The 22,762-nt window shown below is 40.0% G+C and overlaps 1 protein-coding gene across 2 annotated transcripts in view; it reads left to right on the forward strand.

Annotated features, from left to right (window-relative positions):
- Nucleotides 1-22,762, forward strand: part of LOC148015356 (nuclear pore complex Nup85-like protein) — a 70,931-nt gene that overhangs the window by 14,133 nt on the left and 34,036 nt on the right. The window contains exons 2-13 of one of the 2 annotated variants that reach the window (XM_087664891.1): nt 6,344-6,446; nt 6,560-6,670; nt 6,757-6,840; nt 6,935-7,006; nt 7,097-7,153; nt 7,237-7,356; nt 7,471-7,671; nt 9,009-9,119; nt 9,261-9,298; nt 9,389-9,545; nt 9,743-9,847; nt 9,927-9,983. In XM_087664891.1, coding sequence (XP_087521017.1) covers nt 6,344-6,446; nt 6,560-6,670; nt 6,757-6,840; nt 6,935-7,006; nt 7,097-7,153; nt 7,237-7,356; nt 7,471-7,671; nt 9,009-9,119; nt 9,261-9,298; nt 9,389-9,545; nt 9,743-9,847; nt 9,927-9,983 — 1,216 coding nt within the window. The remainder of the gene's footprint in view (nt 1-6,343; nt 6,447-6,559; nt 6,671-6,756; nt 6,841-6,934; nt 7,007-7,096; nt 7,154-7,236; nt 7,357-7,470; nt 7,672-9,008; nt 9,120-9,260; nt 9,299-9,388; nt 9,546-9,742; nt 9,848-9,926; nt 9,984-22,762) is intronic. The other variant, XM_087664892.1, reaches the window with a different exon arrangement.

A 22,762-nucleotide genomic window follows, 5' to 3' on the forward strand; every position in this document is an offset into this window, starting at 1 on the left:
CGGCCGCGTTGCGTGATTGATGCAATAGGCCGGCGGGTCAACAGAAGGCCCTCCCCCCCCCCCCCCCCCCCCCCCCCAACACACACACACACACACACACACACAAACACACGTTGCGCACCTTGCTCAAATTTTTGGGTCAGAAATTTTTTCTTTAATTTCTCTTATTTCTTTTCCTTGATGGGAGTTCACATGTGAAAGCACAGTCATCAATTTTGTGCAACTTTGAGCTCGAAAATTTGGGGCTTTTCTTGGATTTGATCTCATTCATACTTGACAGCGACATTTAGGTCAGAAATTGTAGACATTGTGTGTGTTGACCTCAATTAAATTGGGGATTTTGCCAAATTTGTGAGAATCTCACTCTTTTGAGTAAGATTTCTTGACATTGGATCCCAGAAAATCGGGGCTTTTCATGTATCGGTAAAATTTTGCTCAGCTGGGTCAGATTGGCTGACATTTATGCACTTTTGGACCTGAAATTTTGGGGGTTTGTGCAGAATTTGGTAAATTTCTGCATTTTTGCGCATATGGTGGCTGGTTCATGTACCAACAATAGAGATTTATTATTGTTTGAGGAAGAACAACAGTGTGTTTGCTGGTTCAGCTTTTGCTTTTACAGTCCAGGGCATTTACTCTTGTGTTCGTGATAAAATGGTTGCAACTTCTTCCAGTTCAAACATCAAGAGTTTGATGGAAATCAAACGGTTTGATGGTCATGGCTTTGACCTTTGGAAAGATCGTATGCAAGGCATATTGTTCCTAAAGGATTGTGAGAATGCTTTGTAGGAAGATAAACTTGCACAAATGTTTGATGCAGATTGGGCCAGAGTAAACAAAAAGACTGTGGCTTACATTAAGATGGGTGTCACTGACGTCATCTTGACAGACATTGAGGGTTTAGATACAGGTTATGCAATATGGGAGAAGCTGAAAACTGCCTATGAGATCACCACACCTGTTAATCAGGTGCATTTAATGTGCAAGTTGGTGAATATGCGACTGGATGAGTCAAAGCCTGCAGCTGAGCGCTTGAGTGCATTTACAGGCATTTTAGATTAGCTCAAGGATGCAAATTTGGATTTTGATGATAAGTTGAGGGCGATTTTTTTGATCATGACATTCCCTGATTCTTGGGAGACCTTGGTGGTTTCTTTCAGCAATAATCTCAATCTCTCATATGATGGGGTGAGGGGTTCAATCTTGAATAAAGAAATTAGACATATATCTAGTGGAGAAGGCAACAACTCAACTTATAATGTAAAAGGCAAGGCTGAAAAGAAAAATGCAAATGTAGGACAAAGAAACAATAGCAAGAGCAAAGAAAAGCAAAAGAGTGACATTACTTGCTATCACTGTGATCAAAAGGGCCACAAGAAGATATTACAAGAAGGAATAAGAGAGAAAGAAGAATGCAGGAGACAAAAAGGAGAAGGAAGATAAGACAGATGCATCTGAAGTAGCCAAAGGCAAGGAAAAGGCCAATGTGGCCTCCAGTGTGGTCATAGAGGAGCTTTCGGATACAGAGGCTCATATATTATGTGTAGTTGATTATGATGCCCTTGTATGTCACATGCAGGATATGCAGATTACCAAGGCTGATGTGATTGATGCACTTTTGTCAGTTGATGATGGTGTCACTCAGACTTGGATTGTAGACTCTGGTGCCTCTTTCCATGTTACTCCTTGCTTGGAGTGTTTTGCTATGTTCGATGCAGGCAATTATGGAAAGGTGTAACTTGGAGATAACCATGCGTGTAGCATCGATGGGATTGGCATTGTACATTGGTCTTTAGACAACAGGCAAGAGCTTGTGTTGAAAGATGTTAGATATGTGCCTGGCATTAAAAAGAGTTTACTATCTGTTGGTTAGTTTGACTTGCATGGTTACACTACACTGTTTGGTGGTGGTTTGTGGAAAGTGAAAAAGGGTTCCATGCTAATTGCAAAAGGAACCAAGAAGGGCACTTTGTATTGTTTGCACTGCAAAGCTTTGATGGCCAGTTTCTTGAAGTTGCTGAAATTGGCAGTCACTTGAAATTATGGCATAAGAGATTAGACCATATGAGCTAGAAAGGACTTGATGTCGTTACCTCTTTGAAGAGGGTTGATGGAAAAGGCTCTAAACTTGACTTTTGTATGAGTGTTAGTTTGGAAAGCAAATAAAAAATTCATTTTACTCCGGTGTCTCTCGTAAGCCCAGTGTCTTGGACTTAGTGCATTTTGATGTATGTAGTATGCTTGTGAAATCGTTGGGTGGTGCTGCATATTTTTTCTTCTTTATTGATGATTGCTCAGAAAAGATTTGGGTATACGTGTTGAAAAAGAAAAGTGAAGTGCTTGCTGTTTTTAAAACTTTTCATGCATTTGTGACCACTCAGACAGATAGAAAGTTGAAATGCTTGAGAACTGATAATGGGGGTTAGTTCACATCTATTTAATTCAAGTCTTTTTGTGACTTGCGTGGAATTAAGAGGGATTTTACAGCTCCTTACAACCTTTCTTCAAATGGGGTAGCTGAAAGATATAATAGGACTTTATGTGAAAGAGTGTGGTGCATGTTGTCCACTGCTAATCTCTCTCATGAATTTTGGGGAGAGGCACTCAAAAGTGGGGTTCGCATTTACAACCGCTCTCCAAATAGGTCCTTAAATAATGGCATCCTTGAGGAGGTTTGGTTTGGCAAATCAGCCTCATATGACCATTTACGCATATTTGGCTGTGATGCTTCTGTGCATGTTAGAGATGAGATGGGGAACAAACTTGAACCAAAATCCACCAAAGGCATTTTCATGGGCTATGGTGATGAGGGTGAATTTGGCTATAGAGTGTGGTTACCTCAGTTCAAGAAAATTATTCGCAGCTGTAATGTTGTGTTTAATGATGCAAAATTGCCGAAAGGTACTTTAGTCTCTAATAAAGATGTGAAAAATGTCAAATTTTAGAATTTGCGGCCACCTATATGGTGCTGTACCACAGGCTGAAACTGATGATCAGTTGGTTATTTTTGAGCCAGATGATGATGGACAGCAAATAGAAGCACAAGGAGGTCATGGACAGCAAGATAGACTTTATGAAAATGCAGGTGCTGGTAATGAAAATGAAGGTGTTGTGAAGTATGAACAGCATGCTGGCATGAATAGCATGCTGAAAATGGCTTATAGCAGCCAATAAATGATGAAAATAACATACCTCCAAATGTAGACCCAATTCTTGAAAATGTTGATCATTGGGTACACAGGTTTACAGGCATAAGAAGGCAACCGCATAGGTTTGACCCCTTCTTCCATTATGTGATGCTTACAGATGAGGGTGAGCCTCTTACATACAAAGAGGCCAAGTCATGCCAATTCAGCAGTAAGTGGGAGCTAGCTATACAAGAAGAAATCAAATCTCTGTATGCTCATGATACTTGGAATCTTGTGCCGTTGCCCAAAGGAAGGAAGCCTCTTCCAAACAAATGGGTTTACAAAGTAAAGACAGTTGATGGGAAACCCAAGTACAAGGCAAGACTGGTTGCTAAAGGGTATGCACAGAAGGAAGGGATTGACTTCCAAGAGGTCTTCTCATCGGTTGTGAAGATGATGATACTTGGAATCTTGTGCCATTGCCCAAAGGAAGGAAGCCTCTTCCAAACAAATGGGTTTACAAAGTAAAGACAAGTGATGGGAAACCCAAGTACAAGGCAAGACTGGTTGCTAAAGGGTATGCACATAAGGAAGGGATTGACTTCCAAGAGGTCTTCTCATCGGTTGTGAAGATGACCACACTGTGTGCTTTTTGCTCTCACTGTTGTATTGGACTTAGAGTTGTATCAAATGGATGTAAAAATAGTTTTTTTGCATGGTGACATTGATGAGGGAATTTAAATGAAACAGCCTGAGGGCTTTGTAGTTCTTGGAAAAGAGCAAATGGTGTGTAAAATAAATTGCAGTCTGTATGGACTGAAGCAAGCACCACAGCAGTGGTACAAAAAAATTTGACACTTTTATGCTATCTCATGGGTTTACACGCAGCCATGCAAATCATTGTTTGTATATGAAAAGGATACAGATGGTAGCCCCATCATACTTGTTTTGTATGTGGATGATATGTTGCTAGCTGGGAAAAGAAAGACTAGCTTGGATGCTCTCAAAAATCAGCTGAAATCAGCCTTCTCCATGAAAGACTTGGGGAATGCAGGGCATATTTTGGGTGCAGAGATAGAATGCAGAAATTGCTGTTTTAATCTCAAGAAAAGTACATTGAAAAGGTACCGGACAGATTTAACATGATTGAAGCTAAGCCTTTTGGGGTACCCTTATCTCCTTATCTTAAGCTTAGTAAAGCCAACAACCCAAAAGATGTCGTGGAAGCAAATGCTATGAAGGGAGTCTCTTATGCATTAGCCTGTGGCTCTTTTATGTATGCTATGGTTGCTACTCGTCCAGACATTGCTCATGCAGTAGGAGTTGTTAGCAAGTTTATGTCAAATCTTGACAAAACACATGGGGAGGCTGTCAAGTGTATTTTTCGATACCTAAAGGGTACACAAAGAAATTGTATTTGCTATGGGCAGGGTGCACTTAGTTTGCAGGGTTATTGTGATACAGACATGGTAGGTGACTTGGACACTCGTAGGTCCATCAGCGGGTATGTCTTTACAGTTGTTGGTGGGGCCATTTCTTGGTGTTCGAGGTTGCAGAACATCGCCGCACTGAGTACTAGTGAAGCTGAATACATATCGGCTACCGAAGCTTCTAAGGAAGCTATATGGTTGAGCAGACTTGCAAAGGATCTCGACATGTCTATGGGTACTGCAGTTTTGGGATGTGATAGCTAGAGTGATGTGTATTTGGCTAAAAATGCTATGTATCATTCACGCACAAAGCATATAGATGTGCGATATCACTTTATTAGACAGATTCTGGAAGATGGTCTAATCACATTGACCAAGATCAAAACACAGGACAACCTTGTAGATGTTCTCACTAAAAGTCTAAGTAAAGCTCAACATGAGCATCGCATACGACTAGTGGGAGTTGGTTAGAGGTTCACGTTGGACTTTAAGCGGGAGGTTGTTGGGATAAAGGCCCATTTGACCTCTGTGTATAGTACACACACACTATTCAGTTGTATATGTGAATGCACCCTTATATGCCCTAAGTATAAATACATTTTATTCTTTGTGTACGAACATATTGTTGGTACACTCAAATCTAATCGTACTTTCACTCTCTCTCCTTGCTATCTCTCTCACTTCTCTTGCCGTCTCTCTCACTTCTCGAACTGCTGCACATCCCCAACCGAGCTCCAACACCATTTAGAGTATTTATGGCTACAAGCGACTTGTTTCAGGTTGAGTTTTTGGGTGGAAATAATAATTTTCCCTTTCTTCTTCTATCTCATCTTGGTCATGCTGAATTTGGTGATGAAACCTGAAGATTCAAGCATCAAACTTGGACACGATGTATTGATGATTGGAATTTGCTGATCCCAAGTTTGAAACCAGCAAGGTTTAGGGTTTGCATGGTTGCGTTAGAAATTAGAATATGTGCATGCATGCCTCAATGTTTGTGAATTTTGTGGATGCAAATTTTGTCAATGGATGGCATATTTGGCGAGATTGTGGAGGTCTATAGGTGGGCTCATTTACATGCAACAAGGGAATATTTGGCGAGATTGTGGAGGTCTATAGGTGGGCTCATTTACATGCAACAAGGGAATATTCAATTTGGGCTCCCTTGGTTGTGGAATCAAGGGGCAAATTGAATCATAGTTGTTGCTGGTCATATGGGAATGCAAGAGATTCCAAATTTTGTAAGAGATTGTGCATTGTCAATAGAGGAATTTCGGACCGCTTGGACATATTCTTTTAGTTTGTGGCAAGGCCCACCAATTTCTCAGGGATGTGGCCTCTCTCTTGGGTCTACAACAATATCTTGGATTAATGTGAAAAAAAGGACTGCAAGGGCACCAAAGTCTCCGGGGACAATTGGGTATTGGTCCTCCTCCAATGATGGGGATGAATTTTGGCTTCCCTTGTGTCTCTTATATAGAGTTTGGACGCATAGTATGACCACCCAACAATAAAAAAATTAAATTAAATAATTTGGCCCTTTTTGAGGCTGTTTCAAAAGCATTAATTTGGCCATTAATTGGCATTTTTGTTTAGCCTAATTTAGCCTTGCTTAACATTGACTTGGATGTCTCTTCTACATGGCTCCTTGAACATCATGCCAAAGACGAACTCTTTCAACCCTTGCAGACACTGGTTGCATCTTTTGCTTGAATTGATGCGATATTCAAAATTGATGATAAACTGTTTTGGTTCTGATTGTTTGCTTTTTTGTTGTGGTCATAGGTGGGAAGCTGTACTTGAGTATAGCCGTAGTATAAGTGCTGTTCTTGGACCACGTAGTAGCTATTCTGGTACAGCAAGCAAACAGCTGTTTAAATTGAAAAAGGCAAGAGCAAGCTCGATCATATGATGATTCACTCTAGAGTTTCAAGACTTGCTATGTGCTGTATCGTGAACTTGGCTGAACACTGACCATGTTCAACGAGACATTACTTACAGGATACACAAGGACCAACACTCTTGAAGGCCATATGGGATCTCTTGGAGATTTTTTATGTTGATAAGCATGCATTATCATGGCTTCCAGAACAGCTTGTTGATTGGCTGCAGGTGACTTTTTTCTTTAATGGTATTACTGAGCTCACTGGTAATTCTTTTCTGTCTCTGCCATTTACTTGGTATGCATCTTTTGTCAGAGTTATGACAGGGTGCTTTCAAGAGTCGAACCAACAGTATACATGCAACTGGCATGTCTCCAGCTCAAATTGTCAAATATGCGGGTAGGAATTCAACTTTACATGGTTGAAGTCTGTAGATAGGCAATCAGTTTTTTGCCTTGGGGATTTCTGAATTGTCTCTTATTGTTATTGTCAGCTTCCAGAAGATGACGTAGATTACTGGGATGGCATTGCATCAGCCCTCGCAGTTGGTTGGCTTGATATAGTGGTATGATTTGTTTATTGAGAGGAGACAGTTTTCTTTTGTATTATTCTGCAATTTATGGATGACGCCATAGCATTCTGACTGAATGTTCAGGTCAAGCTTCTACGTATGCATGGATCTTACCAGCATGATCAGATAGATGACCGGCAGGTATACTACACTGTTAGCTTTTAAGTATTACTTTTAACCACATACGAGCACACCCGTTTCTGAATATTTTCCAATGAGATCAGACAGAAAATGGACTTGTTGAAGCTGTAGCAGTCCTCATCTCTAAGATGCCAAGGTTGCGTCCAAGCTCTGCAAATGAAGATTTGGGGCTGACCTACTCCTTCAAGCCTGAGTTTTCCAAGGTAGACATTGAAGATTCTTTTAAGTTTTTCAAGGTAGACCATGGAGTATGCCAAAGTAGTAGTGTGTGCATCAGATGTTGCTCTGGATTGCTTCTTAGGTCTGAAAATGTTCAGGCTTGGGAAAAATGGCATAATCAAATTGCAAAGCTTAACGGAAGTACATTTTGGTTCGAGTGCTCACACAAAGGCACCCTTGCTGGTTTGAAAAGGTTGATACAAGTCTGTCTTGGGGATATTGACACCCTTGCTGCAGCTACGAAACATTGGATGGAGCTTTTAGTGTCACATTTCCTTTTTATCAGGCCTTTTTCTGTGGTAAATTGGCTCTTTACCCTCTGTTTACTATATGCTTTGTTGAAGCTTAGTATTTATAAAAAGAGGACATACTTTGCAGGTTAGCTGTTGGTGCTTGAATTTTTGGAGCCTGACCTGGCACTTATGATAATTACAAGAGCTTGCATTTCAGTAGGATCAAGCCATGCCTCTTTTAAACTTTTGGAAACGTGTGAGACAGCTTTCATATTCTACTTCATTCTTGCAGTACATGTTATTCACAAGGGCTTAATGACTTATTGTGACAGTGTTTCAAACTGATTTCTAGGGGCTCATCTTATATGGTCTTTTGACATGTTAATTTGTAATAATGTATGGACATAGTGCACTTCATCCATAATCATTCTTGATTCTGGTAAGAATCAATTTGTTGCTCAATATATCACCCATGCGTTTATGAGCAACCCCTGCCTGGGACATCAACAATACTGCCAGTAAGAATTTAATTAGACTTTCATACTGCTAGATGGTACACATCTGATTTCATGGCTTAATTACAGTATCTATGAATCCATAGCATCCATGAAATCTGTAAGCATAATTAAAATCCAAACAAAAATAGGCACATAGTGACCCAGAGGACCTGCATCGACGATAGACTAATCAAAACCACAGCTGCCAGGGGTTTCTGAAATGGGAGATATGAAATGGGTTTCATAGGTTTCGTATGAGTTTCATAAAATGTTAGAAACAGATTCGAGATGAAAGAAAAAATATGAAAGTTTATATATGTATATAATATGCCCCATGCGACATAGCAAGCACACATTGATCATGATTTGTAATTCTGTACAATGTAAATGGACATTCATCATAACATGAATATTTATTTGCATCATGGTCCATTATCCTGACCAACATTAGCTTTAACTATAGAGGGACCATTCAATTATATGCACGCAACATCAATAAAAACTCAAACAAAATTCCTGTAATCAATGCCAATATCTATATCAGTGTGTCAAATGGATCCATGATGAATATTGATTGGAAAAGTTCAATCACCCTTTTTAGATGATGGAGTTTTTGAAAATGAGAATGATGTACTTATGAATAAAGGAAGGCAAGGTAGTGGCAAAATTACCAAAATACTAAGGCTACAAGAAATAGCAATAGGATCCAAGATGGGAATGCCTGTCTTTTCTTGCACCATTGCAACGTTTAAAAACCCATGCTCTTGTGAGCTGAGCTGGTTCTGAATCGTGATTTTGTTCTGCATGATGTTTTTGGAAATCATGCTTCTTTCTTTAAAACAGATCAAATACATATCAGGATTTGCCCAGTGTTCTAAGACAAAATGAGGTTGTACTGCTTTGTAGGTTTCTGAAGGGATGTTGAGCCTTGCACGAAGGTGTACACAACTCAAGCCACCATCAAAAGATGATGAGCTTGTTGAGCTTATATTGGCTATTATTGGAGAGAACATAGAGGTATGAGTTTGTGGTAAGTTGGCCAAATTTTAAGTTCTCTCAACATTATATTATGCATATGTGCGTCAATGTTGCCATTGTATCACAATCTTAGAGGCCAAGTTTAGGACTCCTGATATTTGAACATGTGAATAATTGCAGGTATTGCTCTTGGAGTGTACCAAACTATTTGATCCATGGTAATTGACTTTTTATATAGTTGAAGATGGAGATATTATTTGGCATGCTGTAATCATGTGCACTCTTGAAATTGTGTCCTTGTTCCACAGGATGTTGGCTCACATGACAGAGCTCCTAACTGCAAGGAATTTACAAGCTCAAGCTCGTTTGAGCGAGGAAAAAGACATTCTTGGTGGTATTAGTCTGTTGGAGCTCCATAAGCTTGTGTATGCTCAGCTTTTATCTTCACATCCTTGCACCTGGCAGGTTGGCAATGGGTTTATTCCATGGTTCTTTTGTTCTATCACTATGTTTTGAAGATCTTGGGTCATTGGTTCAAGAAACCTTAATGTCTTGTTGCCTTTTTCAACCTTTGGTGTAAAATATCTAAACGGTTTTGTTGATAACAGGGTTTTGTTTAGTTGGTCTTGTCACGAAGCTCAATGAAAGCTTGTTTTTTGCAGCTGGCCCCATTATACCTGGCAGCTTGCCCTCGCCAAGGCCGTGGACTGCTGGAAAACTTGCTTTTGATGCAACCAGTTTGTGACCACAGCCGTCTCTCCCTCAAAGTATGTGGATATTTCAGGCCATTTGTTTTCTTCAGCATTGCATGGTCCACATTTTACATCTGCATTTGTTTGCTGACAGGTGCTTGATATTTGCCGTATGTATGATCTTCACATGGTTGCTGAAAAAATCATGAGGGTATGCTTTCACAAACTTTCAGCCTCTGTCAAAGCTCAGGGAAAAATGCCAGCTGCATACAATGAATACAAGTTTTCCTTTTATATCTTCAAGTATCACCTCTGTAGTCAGAATGTACAAGTTTTGGTAATGGGAGCCATGGAATGCTTTGGAATCCACCACACACACTTAAGAACATGTGTGTCAGCCCTGCTTGAACATAAGCTGCCACATATGAATTGTTGCTCCATATGTAAGAGCCATTGCTTTAATGGTGAGAGTAAATTCATAAATAGTATGATGTATCACCTGCATTGCTCCAGCTATATATTGGTTTTATGAGCTTTTGTTTTATTAATATTGTTAGCCTGGCCTGGTTATCATATGCTAAAAGAGTATTTAGAAGAGTAAAGAATTATCTGACTGCTGGATGGACTAATTAGGAAAGTATATCAATCCTAAAACTGTGGAAGCTGGGTGGAAAGAGGTTTTATGCAATATTACACTGATTTGAACACTACAAAAGTACATCTAAGCTTTGGTGATGGCTTTTAAAGCCTAGGTGTTTCTACTTACTTAGAGAGTTCGATAACTCTGACAATCTTGCCTATGAGTTGCACTTTTCTGTTCACTTCCTGTAGCAGCTTTTCCCCCTTTCTTGTTAGGGGGACGTGAAATTTTGAAATGCTTTAATCTTGCCGATAACATTTGATTAAGTTATTAATCAAATGTGCAAGGTTGTTTAGCACATGTGATGCACATGGCAGTTATTTCATGGTAACAGGCCAAGGATCCCAAGGATGCAGTGACTTTGAGGATGTAGTGGGTATCAAAGGTAAAAGTTGTGATAAGTTATAGCAGCTAGGCTTTGGGGGTTAGTTGGTGTCAGTTTTGACCCTAGGACAATTATTTAGTCAATAAGTGTCAGTGGTGACACTAGGGACTAGCATTAATTAATTAATTAATGCCAATCTAAGGGTCAATAGAGGTTGGGGATCACTCCAGGTTGCAAATGGCCTAGCCAATTTAATTATAGATGGGTGCATTTAATTTTGGGCAGGGTCAAAAGGGTTGGAATTAATTTTCAAGATGATTTAATTTTAAAAATTAATTAAATGGTTAGATAATGCTGAAAAATGGGTTTAGAAGGTTGCCACTTGGCAAAAATGCTTATGTAAACTGAGAAAATGTTTTTGGGGACTGGGTCTCACCCATTCAGTTAGTTTATAGCTTGGAAGAGAGAGAGAGAGGAAGCTAATGGTCCATGTTTTGATAAAAAAATAGCAATTTGCTGCAGAAGATAGCCATTTGGGGGTCTCAATAGGTAGGGGACAATAGAGGGAGACACCTTCCAAGGGTTGACAACAGCATTGCTGATCAGGTGAGAGCATTTCAAAGGTGCTTGGCAGTAGGCGACTGCATTAAATGCACATTAGAGCATGCAACAAGCAGATTTTAGGGTTTTCTTGTGAAGAATCAAATCTCTCTTTCATCTTGGCTTTCTCTCACATTCTCTAGTAATTTCTCAAAAGATCTCAACAATTCTCAATCATTTGGAGCAGATCTCAGCCATATTTGGTGGACGATATGAGGATTTCTGTTGTAAATTCTAATTTTTTTCAAAAATTAGGGTTTGACAGTAACCTTAGGACCCACGCCAACAAGAAAATACATTGTACACGAAATTTAGCACCTGAAATTTGTGTAATTATCGGGGAATTTAGATGCGAGCCCATTCATAATTTGGGGTAGCATTTGGCAAGTTTGTGGTTCCAATTGTGCAAGTCTTGGGTGAGAAGTCAAGGGGCAAATGGCTTGATTTACTTGCTGATTGTTATTACAAGCAAGGGGCTTTTGGAACAACAAAGGAGATTGTGGAATCTTAGCTTATACTCATTCTATTATTAATTAAAGTTAAAGAAATATTGAAAGGGATGCTAGTTTTGGGGTCAATAGGATGTCCAATGTCCAAGATTATTAATGTAAATTGTGTATTTCAGTTTATGCTTAGTTATTAGTTGCTGTAATTAAGTGCTTGATCAGGTTTTACCACCGTATCCAAAGAGAAAGGTTGGTTTCATTTCCTTTGTTCTCTAGTTGCATACTTAGGAGGTTCTAACAGACCATATATGCAATAGCAACCTCTAGTTCAATGCTAGTGCAACCCATGGTTGCACCCTATCATACTCCTTGCACATGATTCTCTTTGAGGAATAGCTCCAAACAATTCGTGCGATGGAGGACTTCCAAGAGACTATGGTCTTTGGACAAGTTGTAGGTCACCTATAACCATGTACTCTATCTACCCGGATGACAAGTCTCTGTGTGTCTCACCCAACAATTGCCTGTTAGCCTTCGTTGACTTGCTGCTCACTGACACTCCTAGGAGGTTGTCACTGATGCCTATCTCATGCCACGTTGTGTTTGTTGTGTTCGCCCCGTCATTGATTCATACGCCACCGCTAGTTGTCTTGTTAATTACCGATAGTTTGCAACCACATCGTGCCAACATGGATTGCCACGGAGGAACTTGTTACCTTTTTGCCACCTAAGCCCCAACAGTCCGCCACCTTGTCGTCTTTTTCCCGACACATTCTTTTTGAGGTTTGATAGTCAAATGTGTTAAACTTGATTATTTTACTCTAATAAATAGCTCTTGTTTCTACACAAGCCCCCTTCTAAGCACAAATTTGGCCAAAATTTGGGGATTGTACCAAACTCACCCAATCTGGCGCTTTTAACAAAATCGGTGGATTCTCCATCAATTTCATCAAATTGAAAGAAATTTGGCATCAGTCATCACGAATTTTGGGGCTTTTCATCAAATTGGCCAAATTTCACTCAAATTTGCGGCCAAATTTGTGGCTTTTCAAGAATTTGGCATTCTTCATCGACATTGAGGCAGAATTCATCATCAGGCGTGACATTTAGCATCTTTGGGTAACAATTTTACAAAAATGGTCAAATTTCTCTTCAATTTCTTGATAAAATTTGGGGCTTTTCTGAAATTCATCAAGATTCATCAATATTGAGGCTCAATTGACCTTGTGATTCGGCATTAATTGGGTAATAATTCTATTGAATTTCTCTTCAACTTTTGAGAAAATTTTGGGGCTTTTGCCCAATTTCTCTTCTTCAGCATATGAAGTACCCCTCCCAACAAGGTCTTTGTGCTGCTTCTTTATTGGGCTGCCAAAATTTGGGGTTTTTGATTCAAATCATCTCCTTTGGTTACTACACATTGAAGACATCCTTTTCAAGACTGTCCGTGCCTATCTCTATCAAGATTGAAGACAGAATTTATTATTTCGGCGTACTATTGGGCAAATTTTGAGTATATTCTGCTGCTGTTTGCATTATTGGAGCATTTCCAGTCATTAATCTCTGATTTCAGCATATTGCTGATCACCGCCTTGATCGGGTAATATTTATTTCTGAAAATAATTATTTTCTGCGTATTTTCTCTCTCCTCAGCAGAAAAACAGCAAGAGAAATTATTATTCTCCATATTATTTGACTACATTAAGGTAGACAACAATTCTTCTATTAGTGACTTGTTATTGTTTCAGCATCTATTTTCTCTCTCTTCACTTGGAAAATATTATTTTATTGCCGATCATCACTCATGGCCAGCAATAATAATGATTTAATGGGCTTGCTTGGTGCCGACGACAAGCTCAACGGCACCAATTATCCAATGTGGGCTTACATGATGTGACATATTCTTGTCTCGAAGGATGTATGGCATATTGGGAGTGGTGCTGAGCAAAGGCCGGCTTCTCCAATGCGGGCACCACCTCCAATCTCCACATCGCGAGGTGGTTCTCATGTTGCCGAATCATTGTTTTCTTCGATAACACCTCCCACTCAAGACCAGGGGATGGTTGTGATGCCCAAGTGCATGCCCTAATTGCTTTATTCGTGAAGAGAGCCATCATTCCACACATTTGATCATGCAAGATATCCAAGGATGCATGGCAAATGCTTGCATCATTATATTAAGTGTGCAATGAGGCATGCGTTGCTTACCTACGGAAGCAAGTGGAAGATGTTCGCATGGAAGAAGGAGGTAATATGGATGTCTATCTCATCGGCATCAAAGATCTTATTGAGCAATTATTAAATATTAATGAAGACGTTGTTGATAATCAGCTTGTTTCCATCACTCTTAATGGCCTATCAGAGTCATATCAAGATTTTGTAACCACTTTGTGGTTGGTAACTATGGGCAATCAAGTTACCTATAGCTTCAACTAGCTTGTGTCTCTTTTGTTACAGGAGGAGTAGAGCCGTCTCAACCACAATGATACCATGGCAGTCGAGCAAGCCTTTTTCAATCCATCATCGTGGAAAACCTAAACCCAAGGTAAAAAGCAAGGTGGTTAGTAAAAAAATAATAAATTTTCATGCTGGTCATCCTTTTTCTTCCAACCCTTCTACATCGAAGACACCCTTCCATGCTGGTCTATCCTCTTCCAATCCTTCCAAGGGTCCATTCAACAAAGCTAATAGGTGTAATTATTGCGAGAACATAGGGCACAACATCACTGAATGTCGTAAGCACATTGCATTGGAAAAGGAGTTCGGTTTTGATTCAGTGTCGATATAATCCTTCTATTCATGATGCTTGTTTTTCTATTATTGATGCGGCTTCTACTTGGTATTTTGACAGTGGTGCATCCAAGCAAATCACCTCTTGTTGAACATTATTTTCATCTCTCTTTGATGTACCTAAGGGGGATATAGTTATGTGTGCTAACAATGTCTCTTATGTTGTTAAAGGCAGTGGCCATGTGCAGATTGTCTCCCTCTTGGGCACTCCTTTGACACTGCATGATGTTCTCTATGTGCCTAGCATCAAGACGAATCTTATTTCCATTTCAGCCATTGCAACTTCGGGGCTTCACGCCATTTTTTATGGCCCCCATTGTGTGGTATATGATGATCAGACTTCTTCCATTGTCTTGATGTGCACCCTCACTAAAAGACATCAAAGGCTTGGTTACATTAACTATCGAGCATTGATGAAGCTCTAGTAAGCAGATACAGTCAAAGATCTTCCAAAAATTTACTTGCCATCACATCATATTTGTGAAGGTTGTTTACTTGGTAAGATGCATCAATTCTCCTTTTCTAAGGATTCTCATGTTCATTCGCTGTATATTTTGCATATGCTTCACAATGATGTTTGTGGTCCTATACTAACCAAATCCATTGGTGGATTTCTATAATTTGTCACATTCATAGATGACAAATCCCAATTCACTTGGGTATATGGGCTGAAATCTAAGTCTGAAGTCTTCTCTTACTTCAAGAATTTTATTGCCATGGTGGAAAACCAACATAGCTTTTGCATTTGGATCCTTCGCACCGACAGGGGGGTGAATATCTTTCCAAACAATTTTTAGAGTATCTTGCATCTCAAGGAATTCATCATCAATATACCGTTTCTTACTCCCGACAACAAAATGGAGTAGCAGAATGGAAGAATAGGTTGCTCATGGAAATGGCAAGATGCATGTTGAAGAATAAGAATTTACTAAATTCCTTTTGGTTTGATGCTATTCTATGTGCGGCTTATGTTTTGAACAAGTGTTCCACAAGAGATCATCACTCATAAGTCATGGACTGGCTCCAAGCTTTCTCTCTCTCATATGAGATTTTTTGAATCATTGGCGTATGATCATGTGCCTTCTCAAAAAAGGCATAAGTTGGATGATAAGGCTGTTTGCTATATATTTATTGGATATAGTACTGAAAGTTAAGGGTACCGTCTTTATCAACCCTTTACAAGCAAGGTTATTGTCAGCAAAGATGTTATCTTTGCTGAAAATGCTTCTCACCCCTTGCTGGATTGTCAAAAACAGCCTACTATTGATGCTTTAGACATCTTGGACAGTCTACTACTACTTTTCCATAATGGTTCCATGGCTGGTCCTTCTTCTCAGCCTTCATTTCCACCATCTACAGATACATTACAGCAGTCTATTCAGCCTGATTTATAGCCACAACAGCATCGTGATACCTTGTGTGAAGAGCAACTCCCTATTCTTGATCAACTGGAGTATACAAGGGCTGAAATTCAGCAGCCTAAAAGAGTTCCTTGCTGGCTGCTAGACACTCTTTGGGACAACAAACAACCTCTTCCTTTGGCTTCCTGCACACGAGCCTTTGCTTGTAAGGATCAAGGTAATCTTTTTGCATGTGCACTTTTGTGGCTATAGCATGCAATGAGGAACCTCTATGGCCGACTAGTCATAGCCAGTACCTCCACAGCCGGTGACTCACATTGTTTCTGTACTGTTTGATGTCTTGGTATATGGATTCCATTTCCCAAGCTTACATTTGAGTTCTCATCTATATTGTGTTATCTCTTTCTTTTCTTTTGTCTTGTGTTCAATAGTTTATTTTAGTACATGTTTATGCTTCCACTACTGTGCCACTTCTGACATGGTATCAGATTTCAGGATTTGTGTTTCTGCTGTGTTTTATTGCTGATTTTAGGACTGATTTAACCCTTTGCTGCCTTGGCGACTGTTGTCAACCTGATTGCGACCAGTTTTTAGCTTCCATACTCTGCATTTTGATCAGCATCTGCATCGCTTGCCTGTCCAACACCTCATGCTACCTGTGTTTTCATCATCAGGCTGCTAGTGACAGTTCCATACACCTGTTTATGTAGTGTGCAGCTTGTGTTTTGCTGTTTTCAGCACTCTTTGGGGCTAGGCGGCTGGCAGATGAGGCCGTTTTTACTGTTTTTGGTAGTTTTGAACTAGTTTTTTGACTGTGTGCAGCAGATTTTGGCTTATTTTGATCAGATTTTGGGTTATACTATATGTGAACTTTTGTTTTTTGCAGTTTGTGCTCATGGTTTGGTTGTGTTCCCTCTCCAAATACCTTCTTTTCTCTACTTTTTTTCTCAATCCTCTATAGATGACTGTTCCATGCACATCCACTGATGCTACTCCATATGGAGGTTTAGGTGAGGCTCTTGCAGCTTCAGAGAGGGGTTCGAAGATGAAGAAGTTGAAGGCCCAGTGTTACCACTATGGCAAGAAAGGTCATTTAAGGAAGGACTGCAAAGAGTTAGCGGCTTCCTAGAGAAAAAAGGAGCGGAAGACTACACGGGATGTGGACTCCTCCGACGAGTCATCACCTGCCTCAGATTTCGACTCAGCTCCTCCAACCAAGGTGAAGTCCAAGGTGTGGAAGGGATCCTCTTCTTTGGATTGTGGGAAGGGCTTAGTAGTCCTTTTCTCAGCCACTTTCTAGTGGTGGTGATGTGGTCATCTCTTACAACTCTCCAGTGCCAGAGAGGGAGTGTGAGAGGGTGGTGAGATGAGGCAGCCGCGCCTCATCTATATTTCTATACACATGCACACGATCCAGAGAGGGACATTCCTGACGCATCAACCGAAGTCTGGTAGGTACAAATCCTGGAGCTAGGGTTGATATCCAAGTTCATGATGGGCTGGTTACTTGACAGAGAGTGGATGACTTTCGTCTGGAGCTCACATGAGGTGACACTTTGGCGGTTTGGCTAAAGAAGGGGAATCCATGGTCATTTCTGCACTGCGGCATTGGTGACAGGATGGTCATGTATGCTACATTAGAGGCATTGTTGACAAACATTGAGAGCTACTATGATCTTCTCTATCTTCAAGTGCACAACATCAAGGAATTGAATTTGGGGAGACTTTTGTCCCTACCTCTCGCATTACTACCGTTAGGAGTACTATTGCCCTTGCTGCCTATTTTTATTGGGAGGTGCGTCAGCCGGACATCAAGATGGCATTTCTCCATGGATATCTCATAGAAGAGGTATATTTTCTCAACCTCTAGGATTTGCAGTTAAAGGCTCTAAGCACAAAGTTTGTTGTCTCAAGAAGGCTTTGTATGGCTTAAAGCAAGCTCCACAGGCTTGGTATGCCCGCATACATTCTCATCTATTGACAAGTATAAAGCCTACCTTGTTGCCAAGAATTGACTTTGAGGAGACTTTTGCCTCTACCTCTTGCATTGCTATCATCAGGAGTACTATTGCCCTTGCTGCCCACTTTCATTGGGAGGTGCTTCAGCTGGGCATCAAGACGACATTTCTCCATGGATATCTCATAGAAGAGGTATATGTTTCTCAGCCTCTAGGATTTGCAGTTAAAGGCTCTGAGCACAAAGTTTGTCGTCTTAATAAGGCTTTGTATGGTTTAAAGCAAGCTCCATGGGCTTGGTATGCTCACATACATTCTCATCTATTGTATCATGGATTTCAAAATAGTGCTATTGAGGCTACTCTTTACATTCGACATTAGGGATCTGATTTTTTTGTTCTTGTGCTTTATGTTGATGACATGCTTGTCATTGGGACCAATGTTGATCAAATTGTACCTGCTATCATTTAAGAATGATTTACAACAAACATTTTCCATGATAGATCTTAGTCTACTTTTCTATTATTTGGATATTCAATTTGCCACCATTGAGAGGGCCATCATTATGACACAGTCCAAGTATATTGAACAACTTCTTCAACACTTTCAGTTTGAGGATTGCAAGCTCGTGTCTACTCCCTTGGAGCTTGGTTTTAGATTCACTTTTGATGATGGTAGTGGATCCTTTGGTACTGCTTATATCAGTAGGCTATTGGATGCTTGATTTGTTTATGTCACACAAGGCCCGATCTTTAGTTTGTTGTCTCTTAGTTGAGTAGATATATGTACAACTCTTTAGTACTTTACTGGCAGGTAGTGAAGTGTACCTTTCGATATCTTAAAGGCACCCATGATCTTGGCCTTTTCTACAAGGTTGATTCTTTACTCTCTTTACATGGATATTTTGATAGTGTTTGGACTGGATGTTCAGATTCTCGTGTCTCTCATAGTAGCAACTACTTCTTCTAGGGTACATCTCTTGTTTCTTGGTTCAACAAAAAACAAACTCAAGTTGCTACTTCCAATTGTGAAGTTGAGTACAAAGCAATGTTCACAGCTACAATGGAGTATGTTTGGCTTCGTAAGTTACTTGCAGATCTTCATGTGCACTAGACAGCTTCGATACTTATCTACATTGACAACCAGAGTGCTCTAGCCACTGCGCGAAACCCATTCTTCCATGCTTGCACAAAACATATAGAAGTTTATTATCATTATGTACATGAGCGGATGTCAACTGGAGAAATAGAGTTGTCTTATCTACTCACTGAAGTCAACTTGGTAGATATTTTCACGAAGGCTCTTTCTTGACCAAAGTTCCAGGCTTTTTGGCAAGCCTTGAACTTGATTTCATTTGTTTCATGATTTGTCATACTCTGTATTGTCATAGGTTGCTATATCCACTTGGATGAACTTGTGCAACCATGACATTATATTTCTTCTTATTCTCTAGGATTTTATCATTTTTTCCTAGATCAGTCCACCCATTTCATGGAGGGGTTTTGTAGGCCATCTTGTGGGCTATGTGTTGGTGCCCTTTGATTCATGATCCGAGCTCCCTAGGCTTTTGAAGTGTCATTAAATGTAGTTGTTGTCCCTAGTGTCCTAGTAGTAAGCGACACTAGGTTTAGGGTTTATTTTAGGGTTTCCTATGATGGTTAAGCTATTAGGGTTTCATTTTTTATTATTTAAAGACACTTCGTTTCTCATTTGCATAGGATTGGCATTATTCAATGTGATCGTCTAGAGCATTATACTCTCTCTCTCTCTCACATTAATTCATTACTTCTCATTTGGGATCGAATATTATTGTGTATCGATTAATTCTTTCATTCTCATCCATTTTTCCATTAAACTAATCGCACAATCTCTCCATGCCTCGGCCAACAAGATTGTTGTTAATGACCTTTGCTCCCTATCCCACCAGAGTATATGCATCTTCTCTTGGCACTCCTTCTGCCTCTTTACCATTCTGTGTTACAATATTGTCTATGAGATTTGTATGCTCAAGGCAATAAGATGTATCTGATGCGCACGAAGTCCTCGCGAGAGCAAAAGGAGGCTCTAAGACCCCATGTGGTAATAAGCCGTCTTAGAGACCATTGCAATGCGCTATAGAGGTTTTCTCCACCCATCTTTGGGTCCTAATGCTTCCACAGCTCATAGTTCTACAGTTTGCTCCATTGAGAGAGAGTGGTTGTTAGGTATTGTCACGCACATGCCATGATCAAGTGTACAGATTAATTCTTGCTCATGCCATATGAATCCACACCCCATGCGAACACACCCTTAAAAGGACATTCTCGAGCCAACCATGCGAACCCACCCTTGCCATGCATCCAGATGATGCTTCCAAGGTGGGATTCATTGGGACTTTGCTTTGTTGTCAAGCTTTATTATGGTTCGCCCCAATCTTGGAAAAGAATATGCCAATACTTCATAACTATGAGGCATTTCTTTGCGAGCTCACTTCCACATTTGGAGATGTGGACACTGGTCAAGTAGCAGAAACAAAACTTCGGAAGTTGCGACAAGGTAACCGCCTTGCCTCTGCTTATGCATCTGAATTTAGGCAATTAATTTGTGACCTCACTTGGAATGAGGAGTATTTTATCAGCCAATTAAGATGGGGTCTTCGAGATGACATCAAGTATCTCATGCTCACTATGCCTGAGGCAAAAACACTCAATTATTATATCATGCAAGTCATCTAGTATGATAATAGATTGTTCGAGAGGAAGTAAGAAAAGCGAGAAGAATTAAGGCCTTGCCAATGAAACCCATATCCCAATCAGAGATCCAATTAGAGAAAAAACCAAGCCCAAATCGACGCAAATATATAATAACAAATTCTAGCCCTTGACCCCACAAAAAAAGCAAAGACGAAGAGAGAATCATCTATGCCTATATTGTGGAAACCTTGGACACATCACCCTAAATTGCCCAAATAAGAGGGCAAGAATCCCAAGAGTTGTTGCAACTATCCTTGAGCACGAAAACAAGGATGTCCTGTTGTAAATGAAACTGTACAATCGGACCTTGGTATAAGAAAGAGTCTCTCGATCCTAGCCACACCAAACTTTACTTGTCACAGTTCGGATGATCTTGTCAAGAAAGGCCCTTTCCCTTAAAGGCCTGGTCGACTTTGGGGCTTCGCATCTTTCATTGATGACGAGTTTGTGAATAGATACTAGATTTCAGTACTCCAAAAGGCCAATTCTGCAACAGTTGAAGTCGTGGATGGAAGACCTCTAGCATCTGGAGATATTACCAAGGAAATGTGACCACTCATGGTAACTCTTGGCAATCACAAATCTTGTCTATGCTTTAATGTCATATCCAATTCCACAAATCTGATCATCCTTGGGATGGCTTGGCTAAAGAAAAACAACCCACAAATTGATTGGGTTAAACAAAAGATTACACATTGTGAAAATCAAGGAAAGTCGGTATATCTAAAAGCCAAAGCGTTTATGTACACTCCAAGGCAAGAATTGACCTACATGATATATTATATACTAGCTCAAGAATTTAGTAAGGATGAGTCAGTCAAGCTACGAAGTCAGTCTATCTCTTGCCCAAACATAGACCATATGATTGTGCTATAGAACTCCATGAGGGGGCTCAACCACCTTTTGGACCCATCTACAAGCTATCCCTTGATGAACTAGCTGAACTACGCAAGAACATTGATGATAACTTAGCCAAGGGGTTCATTAGGCACTTGAAGTCTCCTGCTGGAGTCCCAATTCTGTTCGTGAAGAAGAAAGACGAATCGCTTTGAATGTGTATGAATTATCGAGTACTCAACAAGATAACAATTAAGAATCGATACCCTTTGCCGTTGATACCAGAGCTCTTGGAACGCCTTGGAAAAGCAAAGATCTTCACAAAGATTGATCTATGAGGGACTTACAATCTTGTATGGATCAAAGGAGAGGAATGGAAGACAACCTTTTGCACAAGGTATGGTCACTTCGAGTATGTTGTTATGCCGTTTGGTCTCACCAGTGCTCATGCAATATTTCAACATATAATGAATGATATATTTCGAAAGCATCTAGATGATATTGTAGTTATATACTTGGATGATATCTTGATATTATCAAAAGATCCAAAGAAGTGTAAGCACCATGTAAAATTAGTTTTGGAAAAGCTCTAAGAAAAAGGACTATATGTAAAACTTGAGAATGTTTTTTCCATTAGATAGAAGTGGAATTCTTGGGGTACAATGTTTCCCAGAGAGGAATCTTCATGAACCCTAAGAAGATCGAGACTATTCTTGATTGGCAGACGTCCACATGTGTCTGCTATATCCAGTGTTTCCTTGGCTTTGCTAACTTCTACAGGATATTTATCAAGGATTACTCAAAGATAGTCACACTACTCACCAGACTCACAAGAAACTCAAAGTTCTCATGGTTCCCAAAAGCCGAGAAGGCCTTCCAGACCTTGAAGATTGCTTTCACCATTTCCCAAATCCTAGTCCACCCAGCCATTTTTCTTGGAGACCGATACATCAGATTATACCTTAGGAGCCATCTTGTCCCAGCATGGAGATGATGGTCAAATGCATCTAGTGGCATTTCACTCAAGGAAGTTCTCCTCTCCAAAGATAAACTATGGGATCCATAACAAAGAACTCCTTGTCATTGTAGATGCCTTTGATACTTGGCGTCCTCATCCAGAGGTGTAGCCCATAAAGTTATCGTCTATACAGATCATAAAAATCTAAAATACTTTATGACAACTTGCATCCTCAATTGAAGACAATCTCGCTGGAGTAACTCCTTATCTAGGTTTGACTTTGCCATTACCTATCACCCAGGAAACCAACAATGCCAATCAAATGCTTTATCAAGAAGATTCTAC

The sequence above is a fragment of the Lygodium microphyllum genome, chromosome 24 (genome assembly GCF_053477565.2).
Source record: "Lygodium microphyllum isolate KBCC chromosome 24, Lygodium_microphyllum_v1.1.10, whole genome shotgun sequence".
Classification (NCBI taxonomy): domain Eukaryota; kingdom Viridiplantae; phylum Streptophyta; class Polypodiopsida; order Schizaeales; family Lygodiaceae; genus Lygodium; species Lygodium microphyllum.